The sequence below is a fragment of the Bidens hawaiensis genome, unplaced genomic scaffold, assembly GCF_021521415.1.
Source record: "Bidens hawaiensis isolate Kalapana, Puna unplaced genomic scaffold, B.hawaiensis_p1.1 tig00019559_1, whole genome shotgun sequence".
Taxonomy (NCBI): Eukaryota; Viridiplantae; Streptophyta; class Magnoliopsida; order Asterales; family Asteraceae; genus Bidens; species Bidens hawaiensis.
In genome coordinates this window covers 375,829-395,276 of record NW_027492972.1, presented here as the reverse complement: position 1 = coordinate 395,276, position 19,448 = coordinate 375,829, and the positions used below count along the sequence as shown (strand labels likewise).

Here is a 19,448-nt window from a genome sequence, read left to right as displayed (position 1 = left end):
TTCCAACATATGTGCAATTCCTCACAATGTCCAAAAGACCTACAAAAAATTAGGAGAAAAAAAACTGCCTTTACTAGCACAAAATCATGCACTTTCAAAAATATTTAGTCTGCATACCAGAATGGCAACCATGTTCAACTTCATTTATAAGCTCCTGAAGACTTGTAAGATCAGCAGTTTCCTTTGGATTTCTCCTTTGCCTGATTGAAGACCTGCAGTCAGATGACAGTATTTGAGCCCATGGTTGTTTAGTTTGTAAAGCAATATCTTTTCTATAGATTCATAAATTAAATTATTATTATAACCTCAATGAATTCAAACCACAGTTTCTTTCAAGTTGCCTAGAAGGCTTTACTTGCACGTAGGCATGCAACCTTCCAGAAGGATCCTGTAAATCCGTACGTACCATCTTATGTGCATATACTTTTTGAGACCCTTTGAAAAATTAAACAAAAAAGTAAGATCATTAAGAGATCCATGTACGGTAAAAGAAAGAGTATCAATACGCGTACCAGAAGTTGATGTGCTTATAGGAGAAGCTTTATTTGCAGCTACTTTATTGGCTGGAGAGCTATCCACTGCCTGTTAATCACATAAATAAAAGATACAATTAGTATTGTATTAAGTAACTTGACATATTGGGGACATAACCTTCTATCAATGATACATATTGAGAATGTAAAAAAGAAAAGTCTACTCACTACTTGCTCTTGATACGTGCTCATGTCATTGAAGTTTCTTAGCTTCACTTCTATTGTTGATTGTATTTTCTCAATAATGACCTCTTGATTCAAAAGGCTCACCTGCATAAGTATCATAAGTTGAAGTTAAGTTAAAATAATTATCCATCACTTGGTAAAAACCCTAAATATATATAGTAAAAGATAAAACAAAATGAAATAACATAAAAATCATGCAAAAGCATCATTACTTCTCTCTTTGTGGGATGCACATTAACATCAACATGCTCAGGAGGTAAATTAATTGACATATATATGAAAGGCTTTGATGCTTTGGGCAGAGTAACACCATACACAATTTCAATTGCCCTCTTCAAAGCAGTACACTCAACTAACCTTTCTGCAAAAATAGAAATTTATGCATAAAAGTCAATAAACTAGCAGAGGTCAAAGTTTAATAACACGTAAATTTGAATGTATACCATTGATAAAGAGAACCATGGTAGTCTTCTTTGCAGAGTAATTTGAGTCAGATATATAACCACTCATTTCAAAAACTGAACTAGACGAATTAGAATCTGAAGCTTCAATTTCTATCACATTGCGAGCAACCGAGGCCCCATAAACAGATCTGATCGCATCAAGCCTTGATGACATTGCAACTGAGTGAACATCCGCTTTAGATGAACCATGCTAAACAGATGAAATGATAGACACGTCGAATGTATTAAAACAAGTAAGTACAATTATTTCAAAGTATAATTAAGGTAGAAATAATATCTTTATATTAAATGGAAACAACAGTTACTTAAGCTACTCACCTTTTTGCAGGAGAAGCTCACGTTTTTGTGATGAATCGCAAACCGACTTAACAGGTCAACAATTTTCGGATAATCATCGGCAGAGCTCTGAAGAGATTTCCTTCGGGCAATCATGTTATAGAACAAATTCTCAATCTGGTCGAAACACAGGTGTCATCAATCAAAAGAGAATCTTTTTACATTTTCAGAATCTCACTAATTACAGAACAAACTGAAATCCATGTCCCATTTACTACAACTTTAAATTTCTATAATTTAAGAACAGCAATCACTTTTTCAGAATCTTGCTAATCTCATGCCATTAATTCTACAACAACCACAAAGTAAAGACCGTCTTAACATACCATTATTTGAGTCCCTTTCACAGCAGCACAAGCCCTAGGTTCATGCTCCATCACACCATCTCTGTAAGAAACCCTAACACACAAAATCCAAAACTAAAATCAAAATCAATCGCAATCAATAAGTAGTAATACAACCAGCATACCTATAACCATGCAACTGACCACTGGTGATTGTAGTAACAGTAACATGAGCAACATAAGTCATACTTGCTAGGGCTTCTCCTCTAAACCCCATAGACTTAATTGATTGCAAATCCTCAAATGCAGACAGCTTTGATGTCGTATGCCTCTCGCATAGTATCGGTAAATCCTCATACTGTAACAAAAATTCACCTCTACATTAAAAAAAAAAACAATTTCCGAAATTCGGAAAAAGTTAGGGAAAATTCATCTCTACACTAAAAAAAACACAAACAAAAACGAAACAAAACCCAATTTCCGGATTTCAAAATAAAATGCAATGTTAGAGAAAATTCACCTCTACATTAATTAAAAAAAAAAAAAAAAACCCAAATTTAGGGGTGCAAACAAGCTGAGCCCAATCTTGGCTTATTTAACTTACATATAGCTCGAGCTCTTGTTCGGCTCGTTCGATCTCTATTTCTAAAGCTCGAGCTTGGCTCGTGAGTAGTTTTTGGAGCTCGAGCTCGGTTTGTTAACTACTTCTCAATTATATATTATAAATTTATATTTATTTTAATATATTTATTTTTTCAGTTATAATTTTATATATAACATGATATATATTATTTAGTTACTTTTTCATAATAATAAATAGATTAATTAATAATTATTAAATATATATATATATATAAATATATGTTATAAATATTATGTTAATGGCAGACTCGTTTAGGCTCGCAAGCCGGCTCGAGCTCGTCTAATGAAGCTCGGGCTCATTTATTAAACGAGCTTAGTTTTAGGCTCGAGCTTGGGTTCGTTTAAGCTCGGCACAAAAACTGAACTAATTTTACACATAATAATAAACAAGTTGCACAACTTATAATTAATAGATTTGTGAAAAATTAATACGATCATGAACTAGGGTTAGGGTTTTACTCTAATTCCGTGGCCATCATCGGAGACTTGGATGAGTTTGAGTCCTCCATCTTTAACAGACACATTAATCGACGTGGAGCCGGCATCGAGGCTGTTTTCAATTAGCTCCTTGACGGCGGACACCGGCCGTTGGATCACCTCGCCGGCGGCAATTCGGTTGACGACAGATTCGTCAAGACGGTGGATCCTCGGTGGTTCTTGTGGTGGTGGAGGATGGACTGTGTCTGTGTCCATAGCGTGTGGTGTTGGTGGTGGTGGTTCGGTTGTTTCGAATTCCATTGCCGGTGGCTCCAATTTGGCGGTAAAATTGGTTTGTAAACGTGCTGAATCGAGTACTCGTCACTCGAGTAGGCTTTGGTTTAGAAATGATCTATGTCGAGCTGGCTCGCTTAGTAAACAGTATTTCGAGTGAGGTTTTTTTTTCCTATCGAGCTTCGAGCCACGTGGTATTTGAACGTCGTCATTAATATTGACAAGTGCGAATCAATTAATTTCGGTAATCAATTTCAAGTGTGATTGTAGTATCACTCGATTCAGATCCTGAATAATCAGAATGTCATCGCTCTTTTTTTTTACTAGAAATATTTTTTTCGATCCGAATTTTACCTCTTTTGAAGAAAGGCAATAAAAAAATATTGATAAAAACTTATTGAATCACAATGGATTGCCCAGGATTATCGTTTCTTTCGGATTGATTAAACACCTTACTCTGGATGATAAGGTATTTAACAACGAAAGGTTTGACGTGTAAAAAAAACAATTGAAGAGATAAAGTCGAACACTTACTTATGGATATGGATTGGAGCAATATCCCATTCTATCGATTATAACTCATGATGCATGTTCAATTTTTTACTTATCAATTTTGTATGCTTTCTTACTCCTTGCTAGATTTTGTGTTTGTGTTCTGATAAAATATTCGTCGTTTTCAAAAAGATAAAGAGTAAAAAATTTTGGCGGTTATACTTGCTATTTTCTTTCTAAAGAAAATTGGCTTGTGTTTGAATTGGATAAGTATTATATTACGTAATTTGTTCATGACTAAGTCGGATACCTTTTAACTCTACTTTTGAACCTATGCTTATATTCATCATGACACCAAAATGTAGAAGAAACATATTTAGTAGACAATTTGATACTCTTAAGGTACAAGCCTGTTGCCTTATATCATGCAAATGTTATTTAGTTGGCTTAATTTCTTTAGATATGTGTTGATGGTTGTTGTGTGATATTGCCATATTGGTTTCACAAGCCCTAGGCGGTGATACAATAGGGGGATTCATTATTCGTTCTTTCATGCAAACACTATACCACTCATTTCTTGTCTAAAATCTATAACACATTTGTTACAAGTGCATGTCAAAGGCAATTATATTAGTTTTAAGCTTTTAATTAAACTAGCAAAAGTGCCCGTGCGTTGTTGCGGGTTCACGCAAATTATCTTCTCGTATTGGTTTGCAGTGTTTGGTGTTGTGTGTAATGGGCTATCCGTGCGAGTGAGCTGCCACTTGTGAATGGTGGATTTTTTTGGGAGGGGTTGCGCACAAAAATTTTAACATATCCATACGCATTGGATACATCGTGTTTTGTGAAATATTTGCTAATAAAGTAGGTTTTTATTGGTTTTGTGAATTTTAATCAACATAAAGGATTAAATGTGTGTTAATTGGTGAGTAGTTAGAGTTGAAATTTAATCGGCAGATAAATAAATGTCAAATTAAGACCACTAAGTTGTCGTCAACGAATGGTAAAAGGGGTAAAGTGGTGGACATACGTGATTTTATTGTGCACATGCATATATGTTGGATCAATGGTGTTATGAATTACCGGGTACTTAAGTTCTAGAAACAAAACTTTTTATTTGGGGCATCACAAACTGACAAGTAGGAATGTGATGAGAATTAAGAAAACGATATGACATTAACAAACTTCTATAGTGGGAAAGACAAGGGTCTCAGTGAAGATTGTCCCCTTTTCGGCCGTAAACCAATTAATGTAGTAGGTCTTCCTAACAGTTTGTTGACGATCGCAATCTCATATAGTTTTGTTATGCCAACCATAGCAAACAGTTTCTGTTTGTAACGTAATGGGTAATGGGGATCCACGAGTGCAAGGATATAGATGTGATTGCGGGGGTTGTGAAAATGGGGGTCCACTTATCTCGGAGTACGGACCATAGGTTGTATGATATTTTGTGCCTTCCCAGAGTATCTGAATGGAGTTGTCAATGTTTCCCAAATGGGCCATAAAAGTTGATTTTGATGGAACATGAGGGAAGACCATCTCTTTAACTTGTTTCATTCTCGTCAGAAAGTTAATAACAACATTCATAAACACAGACCAAGCCTCTTAATCGACGAAGTGCAACGCATGTTGACATGGAGTTTCGTTTCCCACATAAGTCATTCTTACATGTTCCCTATCTGTGTTGAAGGGCATTTGTAACATCCCCAAAATTTTGATCCAAATTTGACAACTTAGGAAAGTTAAGGGATCAAAAATAATATTAAAGACAAGTCATGGGAAAATATCAAATAAGGAAATATAAGAAAAATAAGGAAATAAAAATATTTCCTAAGTTAAGTTTACTTACATGAAAGAAATTACATCCCACATTGGAAGATGTAAGAAAGTGGAAGTATTCCACCAAGGTATAAATAAGGAAATGGAATCCATGTCACATGGAAAGTGGTAAAGAAATGGAAGCTCTTTTATAAGGAATAGATTTTCCATAGTAATATTCTTTTATGAATATCATGCACCAAGTGGTCCTAGCGGAGGGTGCGTAGCACCCGACGCGCACGCGCTCGCGCTCAGGCGAGGACGAGGACGATGGCGATGGCGAAGGGCGTTGGGCGCAGTGTAGCGCTTTGATGGCGCACTTTGCACTTCGCACGCTCGCATAGTCGCGAGCCGCCTTAGTATTTTTAGACAATGAGAATAAGACTAGAAATGACAAGCTATCAAAGACGAGGGACTAAAACTGAAAAATAATATCCAGGGACCCATCGCGCTACGCGATGAGTCCAAGAAGACGGCCATCGCGTACCGCGATGGGCCGTGATGACTCATGGACACGTGTCACACTCTGGTGACACGTGACAGCAGGCCGGGACACGTGGCAGAACCTGTCATACCACGTGGCGACACGTGTCAGAATGGTACCCATCGCGGTACGCGACGGTGTTGAAAAAGGTGCCCATCGCGTACCGCGATGGGACACAAAAATGGCTATAAATAGGGAGGGAATTGGCTCATTTCACACACACCACCCATACTCTCTCTAGAATTTCACTCTCTCTCTACCTCGGTTTGCATGCCAAACATCGTTTTGCGCGCCACCGACCCGACAAATAACATATCGTAATCCGTGCCAAATACCCGGTGTTTTCCTCGAAGTGCGTGCCACTCAAGAAACCCTACATTCCGTCTCGAAGTATGTGCGAAACTCTGTGTCATTTAAAGGGTCATTCTATAATCCCAAAGGGTTTCTTATAGTGTTATAAAGGCCATGAGATTCATTTGTTGGTAGACGTTTGTATGCCATGACTGTGGGTTCTATAGAAGCAACTCATTGATTTGTAGAAACGAATGACATAGCAGGTCATCCAAGTGTGCAAATATATTGGTGGTCATGGTTAGTGGTTGGATGGGAAAGCAAATTATTGATCGAGGGCTATAATAAGTTGTTTGCATCAATCAGATAAGAATACCACTCATTCTTACGTACCAATGCGTTGATTTAATCTCATCAATTAAAACCTTATTATGAATCTAAATGTTGTATTGTGATGCTTCAAATGCAAATAAGTGGCTAAGTTTTTTTTTAAATTTCAAACTGATATTTTAGGATTTTTGATCGGCATAAGAATACGAGTCGATTGATGTAAACCTTACCACAAAACGGGGATCCGGTGAAAACAAATAGTGTGAACGTTGAGACAAGTGGCAACTATTTTCAAATTTGGGATTAATATTGACCAACTGTATTAATTTAAGATTATTAAATTCCGAGTTTCCATACTTTTATTATGTTATGTTAATAATTTGGATGGTTGCATGATGGGTTTAAACTAAGCCTGGTAAAACATTTAGGTTGAGTTAGATTGCTTGACTGGTTAAACACATTTTAACAAAATGAATTTGGGTTAAATTGTATCATTTCAAAAAGTTTAAATTGTTTTCATGAAGGTGGTGATTTTATTTATATATATAAAAGCACAACTAAATGCCAATGTAACATTTGTTTTATTTATTTATTTTTGTCACAAAATTTTCTAGATGTTTACATTTGCCTTACCAAAGTTTCATTGTTTTAATTTGTGCTCTCTTCATCATTGTTATATATCATTCAAACTTTTCATGGTTTAATTTAGATTTATTGGATTTTAATAATCCTTATTGACTGGTATTGGTCAATAATAACCCTTATTTATTTTATCACTACTTACGGTCCCAAATTTTAAAAAGTTGGCCCCCAATGGTCCTCCGTTAAAAATGACTTAACGACGTTATACGTTTTCCCGAATTTCAAAATTATTTTTTAGAGCTTTTGATCGGAAGGAAGATACGAGTCAATTGATGTAAAATTGATCTCGAAAAGGTGATCCAAAACGACTTGATTTTTGTTAATTGAAAGTTTAAACACCCGAATTAAAGCACTGTATCGTCATTTTGGAGGACCCTTTCAAACTAAGTTTTACAACAATAGACCTGTATTATCATTCTGATCGAAAGCCCTAAAACATGAGTTTGGAATTTGAGTATGATGAGTTATTTAATTTAATATGACTTTAAGGCATGAATTTAAATACATACGAAGTTGAGAGTTAAAAATCGTAAACCCTCCATTAAGGGCAAATAGAAAATAAGTATGAATTACGTATTATCCTATTATCCATTTTTTAAATACTAAAAACATGGCACTTTTTGTATCATATCCTTTGTTTGATCCATATGATCAGAAACTCGTGGTTGTTCGTTAGCTTGTTTAAAGGTGAATCTTGTGGTTGCTCGTTAGCTTGTTTAATAATCTGCATGCGAATAGCTTACAATCATATTATTAGAAGTTAAAAATGAAGCAAGTCTACCTAAAACATATTGCATATTCATAGCATTTTGTGCAACATTGTTCTTTTTGTTTCGATGATTGATATTATTAACTTTGAGCATGTTACCTTGTCATCTACATGTTGCGGAGCATTGTTCGCACATATTTAACTTCAAAGCTCAAATGTTTCAAATACCTATAACAGATGTATATTATGAATTGGTAGTTAAGACAATACAAACTAAATACCAAGAATTAAGAATGTGCATGATTTACTTTTATTCATTTTTTTGCTAAAATCGAACAAAATATCGATACTTCGGTTTTTGAATTTTTGAAAACCATTCGAGATTGGTTTTTCGATTCAAAAATTTTGGGCCACAAAAAAGAAAGTTGGCCTAGATCATTTTGTTAATTGATAACTAATTGATTATTATACATTTATGCCAAAGTATTCATGCTACATATTTGTAATATAATTCTTTTAAATTACTTAAAATAAAAAATAACAACTAAAAATTGAAATCATCTGCTTCCATTAATGGTAACATTTATTTAACATTATTGGTACCGAAAATATTTACTGCAATTTTTTGGAAGAATTTATGCAAGCCGTTTATGGTGGCCGGGAAAAACAGTTTATCTTTTGAACCAAATTGAACAGTTGCATTACATCTATGTACAAATGATTGACCTACAATCACCTGTTTAAGGGAAAAACAAATTTACTGTAAGTGTAACAAAAAAAATGGTGTTTCTCTTGGTAGTGACAAAGTCCAGGTTTATTGACTTTTTGACAAATAAAATTACAAAACATTAGTTGAAGCATTATTTGGTTATTTTTTATTTTTTGGACAAAAAGTGTCAAATAACTTGTTTTCCAAATTTTTTTAATGTTATAATGTTAGGGTAAATGTAATCGGTTTGTTTACGGGTCATGGATCGGCATCTTATCGGGTCACATAGGTCAGATGGGTCAACCTCATTTCGAGTCATCGGTGGATAAATGTGCTATCACCAATTAAAGGAAAAAAGGTCTTGTCCTAATATGTTACTAAAAACTTATATATATTTAAATAAAACCGTACTCAAATGCTCATGATTTGATACAAGATTTGTATTTTAAACAAACAACGTTGTTTTGTTTAAAATTAAAATGAAATTAAATTTTTCCCTTTTAAAAGTAAAAAATGATGGAAAGTAACATATACTTTGTTAAATCCAAGGTAAACAAAATCTACTCAGGATTTGGAAGGAGTAATATACAAACTTTGAAAAGAAAAACTATTCTCTTATATTCAAATCATTGTGTTTTTATTTTATTTGTTTATTACAAAGAAGATGTTTTAATATAACCTTTTAACAATCTTAGAATTTTCAGTAGTGCTCGCGTTTAAAATATATGATAAATAATTAATCAATTACTTTGACCATATCTTACTTTAGAATTTTATATTTGTCTTACACTGATTTCGTTTATTTTTAAATATTAGTTTTTCAATAAAATTTGATAGTTTCGTATCTAAATTCATGCTCTCCTACATTTTTAGAGTAAATTGAAAATTTCGTACTTATTCATTAAGCAGATTTCAGGCTCTATTCTTTAGCTAACGTATTTATATTTTATTTTTTAATCTATATTTGTCCTTATGCCCAGTAACAGATCCATAAATTTGTTCATGAGGGTGCACTGTTTTTATATGCTCCAATTTCATGGAATCGAATATAAAAAAGTTGGGTCGGTTTTGATGGTTCGTTTTGGTAAGGTTCATCACATAATAAATTACGAATGCATCCAATTTGATTATGAATTTTTTTAACCAACAAATCCTTCAGAAACCTAAATAACGTTTGAATCTTTTTAAACTTGGACTAAACTAACAAATAGAACCATTATGTTAAAAAAACATCATAGTTTAAACAAAACCTAGTAACTATTAAAACTCATAACTAATTAGAAAAGTGTTTCTATTAACTTTGTTACCCTATATATATAATGGCGTATTGTGCTTGTATTAGACATACATACATACATACATACATACATACCAATGAATAATAACCTCTCTTAACGGATCGTCAATTGAAATAGGTTTCGGTCATCTCTAATCCCTACCTCATATGTTGGTCAACTTAGACTTCTTCCACACACATGTCCTGTTAAATATTTGATGATATCACATATACCAACCGATGACTCGGAATGAAGTTGACTATCTGACCTTGTGACCCGATAAGATGCCGATCCGTGACCCGTAAGCAAACCGATTACATTTAACCCAACATTATAACATTAAGAAACTTGGAAAACAAAACCTGGGAGTTAAGAACATGAATAGTCACCATAATAATAATAATAGCATATTTAAATCAAAACCTTTTGTTTTTTAACTTATTTAGACTCTTTATTTATTATAGAAATCTGAATTTTTATATTAATAATCATAATTACTAAAACTATATAAAAACTGACATTGTGACCCGATAAGATGCCGATCTGTGACTCTTAAACAAACCGATTACATTTAACACAACATTATAACATTAAGAAACTTGAAAACAAATCATGGGAGTTAAGAACGTGGATAGTCACCATAATAATAATTACATATTTAAACCATAACCTTTTGTTTATTAACTTATATTTAGACTCTTTATTTATTATAGAAATATAAATTTTATATTAATAATTACAATTAGTAAAACTATATAAAATCTGAACATATATTGTGGCTGTTATTACTCCTTATGCCCAATTCATGTTACGATTTGTATCAGACTGCGGAGTACTGCCCAGTCCCTTGCTATATCAATAAAAATACATGAAAAAGAAAATTTAACATTATTGTCTTTTAATTTCGTTGTGTGGTAACGTGTTACTTATCATGCAAATTAATTCTTTTTTTTACTTTGCACTTTTGAAGTAAAACCGTCAGCATAAGGTTTGCGAGAAGGACAGATGTAATGCATGCAGTTCCTCTTGAAACAAAGTACCATCCATCGACTGTATTTGCTTCTCATTAAACGTTAAGCAGTTAATGCGGAAAAATATCGGATATCAGTCAACGGTCGATATTTGAGATATCGGTTATTGCGGTGGTAATTCGGTGAGATATCGGTAATTTTAAATCATGCGTAATTTATATATATAATGCAATGTATTTAATAATTAGGAAGTCATCTTAAAGTTATGTTAATAAATATTATTAGGAATTAAAAATGGAATTTAACAATTAGGAATACTAAAAGGTTAAAATAAATTAAAAACTGAAAATTACATCTTTCCATCCACATTCTCTTCAATAGTTTAACACTTGGGAATACTAAAAGGTTAATATTTTAACTTATTGTATTCTCTATTCACCCGACCATCACTCAACAATTACCTTCTTCGTCGTCATTACATCTTTTCCGACATGAAGTCCCAAACAAATTAGGGTTTCGTCCAGGTTAGTTCATTTTCTACCTCAATCGATATTGTAAAAGTTTAATTATGCATACAAGTAAAAATTGGTTTTCTATTATGTGTGTTTAATGGAGTTTTTTTTTTGCCTCAGGTGGTTTAAGAGACAGACAAAATAATTGTTTATATTCCTTCAAATCCACCTAAAGATGCAAACAGTTCGTTTGGTTATTGATCAACATTATATAGCCCACATTGTGATCGTGTATATTTTGTTCTATATTTGACTAATCTTTTTCTTTATTTACTTCGTTAGTTTTTCTGATGAAACCGCAGTTATTATCTCTGTTCTTCAGTATTTTCGTGATGGATACAACATTAATCTTCATTATGCTTTCGGCAATTCAAGCAGGCACAGATGAAAATCCAACATATTTGGTTAAGGTATGACACTTGACCTAAGAAGTTGACTTAAAAATATTATACAAAGTTTTCTAAAATAAGATTATTTTTTTTCTTATTATGCTGATTTATGCATCATGCACATGGGATGTTGATGCAGCTGTGAAAAGTTGGAATCATCCAACATTTAGCTTTGGGCTTACTATAGAATGGTATTAAATTCTTCATCCTATCATTCCATATTCTATTCTTCATTAACTGTCAACCAAACATGCACTTAGAAGCACCAAATTTCATTACAATGCATAGCAAATATAAACAACACACAAAACCGATTTATAACAAAAAGATGAGAGAAACTTGTTAAAAAGTTTGACTCCGGTACAACTTCCTTATCCAAGAGCATATATGTGTTGCTCTTTTCAAGTAGCATCAACATTATTTTTTCGTACAAAAACATCAAAACATTCTAATTTCTACACATCATTCCCCCAAATGAGAACCAACAATGATTAGTCCACCATTCTAAATCCAAAGCCGGACCTTGCTTTACGTTAGTTGTGGTTGTCGTTTTGAATAGTGTACAGAGAGCATAATAAGTAGAGAAAAGAGAGTTTGTTCTTCACTGGTATGTATGCATGTATACACAAGAAGCCATTATATATAGGCTAACAAAGTTAGTAGACACATAATGACACATGAGAGTTAAGAATATGAATAGTCACCATAATGATAATAATGATAATAATAATAATAATAATAATAACAACATATTTAAACCATAACCTTTTTGTTTTCTAAAGGATTGAAAAGTAATGTCACAAAAAATGAAGCTTCATGATGTTGTACCAAAAGCTTTGAGAGTTGATGTATATGTTGGCAAATTACTTTTCTTGCCCTATTATGTAATGACTATTTTGTCCTTGTCATGTAACTGTGAAATTACCTCCATTGCCCATCACTCTTCCTTTATACATAATATAGATATAGATTATACATTTTACATTTTTTATATGTATTATTTTTATTGATATTTGACGTCTTCACCAATTATGTTCCAAGTGTGATGATGCAAGATTACGGGTTTATTTGGTCGTGTAGAAGAAATATAAGAAATAGTTATTTCATTTTCTGGTACACATACAAATGCAATAGTTTAGTAAATTGTAAATTTATTCAATTTACTATAAACAATGGCGTAGCCAGGATGCTTTTCTCACGGGTTCAAAAATTTTCGAGGGACTATCGCTAACTGTCGGGTTTTTCTGTCTATTCCGGTTAAGCGGTTCAGGTCAAGTCGCATAATAAAAATGACAAAAATCAAACTAAAATGTAAAAAAATAATATTATGGGCTTAACAAGTTAGTATTTTTAATTGAAATGTGGGTTAAGGTTCGTTGTCAAGGTTTCTAAGAGTTCGGCGTAAATGTTTTACAGGTTTGATGTAGAAACTTATGTGGGTGCGATGTCGAAATACATGAATATGTAACACTAAAATCTTTTGGTACGGGTTCGTTCCTCTTTACCTGCCTACGCACCTGACTATAAACATGACAAGTTGTTCTTATCATGGTAAACAACTCCATTATATTAACAAACTATATATGATAGTTGGTACTTGGTAGTTAAGCAGAGACCAAAAGTGGTAGAGGGCCTGGAAGGAGAAGAGAATGGGCTAGAAGGCAAGCTTGAGAGGCCCATGACCAAGGAGAGTGAAGCCCAAAACATGAAACAAGAAAACAAACATAGCATCATATATGATAGTTGAATATTAAGTTGACCAAAAATGTATTTGATAACAATTAATGCATATAAAAAGCAATATATAAGCGACCACAGTATTTCTCCATATCTAATCAACAAGATCGGTCTTCGTTCAGCCGTTTCTTTCTCTTTTGTTCTGTCTGTGACTCTTTCATTTACGTGTAGTTTCGAGTTCTAGTCTAAATTGTTCTTCACTAGGCTTGTGAGCAACCTGATATATTCATACATAATAAATACTAGCCGGCTATTTGGCTATAGTAATATTTTATTTGATTATAACTTAATGGAGTAATGTAGATTTATTGGTGTGTAATAGAGTATGAGTAATATCTATTGTTAAAAAAATCGTTTATAACTTAACGAGCTATTGATTTATAGTTTGGACTTTGGAGTCAAATAATGAGGATTTACAATGTGTTTACTGTTTAGTCATATAAACCTGGTTTTCTTAAATAACCTTTTTTTAGAACCGCAAAACACATTAAACATAACTTTACTCATAAATACTTTACGGTAAATACTAATTTTTATATTCTACAATTATAGTTCAAAAAGCATATTTCCATATTTATCAATTATTCTTGTTTAACAAATCCAACTACCATGTGTGATAATTTAAAATCGTGTTTTTATTGTTTTTTTGTTTACTTCTAGGGTGTTTGGGGCACAGTTCGGCGGTATGAACCCGATTCGGGCATAGACCAACATTAATTCACCATGTCTAGCCTTCATGAAAAATCCGGTTAATTAAATCGAATGCGAGGGAGGGAGAGTTTGGGCAGAAATCAACCAATCATGAAAATTCCTTCTGTTTTTATAATTTTTTCAATTTTTTTTCTCCATTGGTCTCTATGCATTCATAATAAACTTCCATAAACTTTTTATATTTGAGGTGACACTCATTTATTCATTTCTCTGTGTAATTCTCCATCATTCTCGATACACCCATAATAACAAAGTATATACCATTAGTTTATTTTACCCTTATTAATAACGGGTTCTCATCGTAAAAAAGTTGGTGTTTCTTAGTACTTTCTTTAAAAGAGGAATCTTAGACCTAACTCCTAAGTTGGCATGCTAAGAACTTGAGATTGTATTTTTAATTATTTTATTTTTATTTTTTTAATTTGATAATGGAAACATTTTCCAATGTTTTATTTTTGCCATCAATTGTTATTGTTTTTCCCAATGCGTTTGTGGTCCTCAATTGTTAAATATCTTTATTAAATGTTTATAACCTGAATTTACCTAATATTTTTAGTTTTTTTTTCTTAAAAAAACTATGGTATTGATAATTACGTGTCTCGCCGTCTCGCTATACGGTATATTGGTATAGAGTTTGGATACTTGATGAATTATGACATATATATGGTTTATAAAGTCAATAATTATGACATCAGCTTTCTATATATTACTTTAACCAAGTCATTTAAATATTTCCAAAAAATAAATAATTGTATCCAAAGGGGAAGGTTATCGTACAAATGAAATTAACGTGCTAAACGTGAGAATCAAGTAGAGTAATTATATATACAAGTAGAGTAATTATGTAATACATCATAGAGTAATTATGTAATTACTCTATGATAATTACTCTACTTGTATATGAAATTACTCTACTTGATTCTCACGTTTAGCACGTTAATTTCATTTGTATTTGATCCAAACCCGTATCCCAAAAATCATTACAAGTTAAAATATTATAGTAGTAGAAAACTTTTAAGAAGATTTATGATGTTAAGTTATAATCTTGATGGATATACATTGTGACCAAACCCAATACATAAAAGAGAGAACAGTTTTATCTACAATAACAAACTATTTGAAAATCTATCTGATTTATTTTAAGGCTCCATTCCTTTACAAGATTCAACCCACTTTGTATCATTATCTGAAATATACACTAATACTATGGCATGCTAGAAAAGGTAAATAACTTAGAGGGTTCGGAATCGATAAACCGACTTAAATTAGCCTCATTAGAGACTTGGTGTCTTCGGTGGAGCATGGACATTTCTTTATCATCCTTTCAAAAATTTGATCTGGTTTGATACACGGCTTCATTGGAAACCAGACAACCAGTTGATCACAATAGCCATACTTCTCATAATTAAGAATAGAAGCGAGATTTTGACTTATTGTAGGAACAATTAGCATTAGTTACGCAAATTAAATAAAAAGTGATTCACCCTTTTTGGTTCCTACACAATGGATCCTAACCTAGTCGACGACACTCATCTCACCTTGACGTGTGATTAAGCCAATCGAAACAGTTGAGCCCTTGTTAGCAAGAAAAAGATTTGAATGTTAACTGATGAACAAGACCAAACATATTACTAATGAGTGAATGAAGATTAAAACCATAAGTCCATTAGAACCATACATGTAACTAGAAAAAAGTAAAATTAAATTTTAAGTATACTAGAAAGGATACACACAATATCTTGAAATGAAAAATGTGTAGAAAAAAAGAAGAAAATAACGGTTACCATGAGGACAAAAGTGTCACAAGCACGGGCCAATCAATGATTATAATTGGTTGATCGAAACGTGAACATACAACACATACATTGTATTCTCGGGTTTAAAATACAAGGAAAAGAAATGATAAGATTGGATAGAGGAAGAAAGGAAAAAAAATTATATACTTAAAATGCATTCTCGAGTTAAAATTAAAGAAAAGAAAAGAAAGTGTTTATTACATTTTTGAGTTAGATTGGAAGGAAAATATAGGAAAAAAAATTGTAATTTTACAATTATGTCTTCATAGTAACATGGAAAAGAGAATTAAAATAGGGTAAATTGGTAATATGGTAATGAGATATAAACTTTCCTTCACAATCCGGCCATATTTGGCAGGAAAATTTTGAAAGAAAAAAGGCTTAAATTTTCCTTCCATTCCCTTTCTTTTCCTTTAATGAAAAAACTCAAGAATGAAAAAAGAAAAGTTTTTTTATCTTTTCTTTTCTAATCCCGTTAAATTAAAAACTCAAGAATGCAAGGATAGAGTTAGGGTAGGGGCTGTATGTCTCTATTTCCATATATGGAAGTCCCCACACATTTAGTTTACTGTGTAGTTTCATCAGTCCGGGGTATGCATATTTACTTTTCATAATGGTAATTATGTTGGGTTGTATTCTACTAACCGTTTTGAGTTTAAAAATGATACACGAGTTGTATCGGATTGTATTGGACGGTTCAACTTGGTTGACTAAATAACCATATAATTTTATAAAAATACAATTTTGACTAAATATAATATGAAAATATATGAGTACATAATAAAAAAAATAATTCAAAAGTTAATCCTTAATAAGAAAAAACGATCCAAAAGTTGCTCGATGGCAATATTGAGAGTAATTCTACTTGATGGTAAATTGATCGAAGGTTGCTAGGTTAAAACTAGGTATGTAAACGAATTGAACGTTTAGTGAACTGTTCGGTGGGAAGTTCATTTATGTTCATTTATTTAATAAACGAAAATGAACAAAAAATTTGGGCTTTTATTAGTTATAGTATGGGGTCCACCAAACTACTTTCTCCCCAAAACTATCTTTGAAGATGTGTTTATAGGAATAATTCAACGTTGACAATGGTTTTCAACATAAACTCATCGGATTCTAAATACGGTTAGGTGGCTTGGGTTCACCAAAGCATATTCACCACAAAAATGTCTACGCCCATGATTTACGTAACAAATCCAATGGTGAACATGGTTTACAAGTAAATCTCATAATATTCTAAAAAGGGTTAGGTGGATGGGGTCCACCAAACTATTTTATCCCCAAAACCATCTTTGAAGATGTGTTTATATAACAAATCCAACTTTGACAATGGTTTTCAACATAAAATCATTGGACCCCATCCACCTAACCCTTTTTAGAATCCGATGACTTTATGTTGAAAACCATTGTCAGCGTTGGATTGTTCCTATAAACACATCTTCAAAGATAGTTTTGGTTGAAAATGGACAAGATACTCGGTTTCTTCAATTTTTCTAATAATACGACCAACCCACCAACCATCGTTTGCAAAAACATCCACTTTCTGACTCAGATCAAAGCCACTCACAACAACCTCAGCAGGTTTCGGCCTTATTTTATTGGCCTTCACAAACTCTCTTAACAACCGTGAATGATCAGCTTCAAGTAGCGTGCAGAAAACCACGATGTAGGTTTTCTTCCCAACCCGTGAGATTATGTTTTCATTATAAAACGAACCGAAGAAACCAGGACTCATATCAACAACTTCAATCCGATAACCTCGCTTAAACTTCATTCTTCAAGTCAAGAGCACCCAAATTTTAGTTAGTGTATGAGAAATGAAAATCATCAAGATGAAATTTAGTTGAAATAAGTAATAGAGAAAGTGGGAGAAGATGGTGAAATAAGATTAGATTTGGTTGAAAATCATCTTAACAGCTGCATTTTATTCGAAATATGTCTCCGGAGTTGAAAGTCATATGAAATTCATCTTTAGAGATGAATTTCAAAAAAAAAAAAAAAACTCCAAAAACCACTTTTTTGAAAACTCACGTCCAAGATAAAAACCACCCCAAACATCACATAAACGATTGTTTTCATCAAGTTAGTTTTCATGTGAAATATAACACGTAAGACGTATTTGATTTGTAATATCACGTGGCAGGTGAGAGCATTGAAATATGTCAGATTTTGATTGGTTGTTGAAATCTCACGGCGAAATTCCTAATGTTACGTGGGAGACAGATTTGGATGAATCATTTTGGGAATTTTGACTTTTGGTGGGTTATTTGAAATCTCTATCCTATAAAGGATCATTTTAGGAATTTTCTCATTTTTTTTTCTTTATACTATAAGAATACGAAATTAGTGTACATCTGTCACATAAGGTGATACACTGTATGGAAAGATTTAATTTCATTAGGTTAAGATTTTGGTCCATCTTGATTATAAATTGTTTCATGGTATGTAATTGACGTGTCTCAAGTTATACATATTTTTATCACACAATATCTTCATATTTTATTTCTACTTTTCATATGATTTGACTTTTATTCTGTTTATTTAAGAATTTGTATGAAGACTATATAGGCCTTTGGTGATAAAGCAGCAAAGACGAAGAAACACATCAAAGGTGGCCAAGCACAACCATGTCTATCCTTAGGCACGAGCGTGCTCTTACAGAGATCCTGGGTCAAACCAGTAGCACGTACCGTGTCTACATGAGTCACATACAAAACCAGTAGGCAAGGTCGTGCTTACCAGTTGGCACACTTGGGCTGCTAATAATTCAAGAAGTGACGGTCATGCTTATCAGTTGGGACACTTGAGCATGAAGACACAATCGTGTTCAACATTTGGCGCATATAGGCTGACAAGACTCGTGAAGACACAACCATGTAACTAATAAACAAATCAAATGGGTTTTAACCGACCATTCAGTTGAAATATCTAATAACCGACGCCTATAACTTTTGGTTCGATTAATCAAATGGCTTCACCTCTATTTGGAGTACTAATCTCCTACAAAAAGAGATGGTTATGATCTATTTAAATCATCAACCAAAATCTATTTAACCAACAATTGTTATGGCCGTCCACTAACACCAGTTGGGATGGATAAGTCTCTATAACCCTATGATCACAAGTTCAAATCCCACTTCAGCACAAAAAGCTTGCTACCATTAACAGGGATTCATTGAGTTCTCAGACATAGGCAAATCAGGGGTTTTACGAGTTGTCGGTTTCTTCCTGAAAATGGTTGACCCCATCCTTGAGCGCCAAACTAACAATGAAGTGATGAACGACTAAAATCTATTCTAAAGTATAGACACACTTAGACTATGAAGAGACATTCCATTAAGCCCCCATAATCATTCCATTTATAGAAAAGAAAAAAGTTAAACAACAATTATGATCGTGCTAGAACTCACATTTATTCACA

The 19,448-nt window shown here is 32.9% G+C and overlaps 1 protein-coding gene across 1 annotated transcript; it reads right to left on the bottom strand.

Annotated features, from left to right (window-relative positions):
- Positions 1-4: 4 nt before the first annotated feature.
- LOC143558614 (DNA mismatch repair protein MLH1-like) lies at positions 5-3,401 on the bottom strand (the record flags this gene model as incomplete). Its single annotated transcript, XM_077047422.1, has 11 exons — positions 2,905-3,401; positions 1,989-2,161; positions 1,846-1,918; positions 1,502-1,636; positions 1,163-1,373; positions 932-1,080; positions 702-803; positions 513-582; positions 306-435; positions 118-212; positions 5-39 (listed from the first exon to the last, which is right to left on the bottom strand). Coding segments are annotated over exons 1-11 (1,452 nt in total), but the record flags the coding sequence as incomplete, so codon positions are not given.
- Between the last annotated feature and the right edge of the window lie 16,047 nt (positions 3,402-19,448).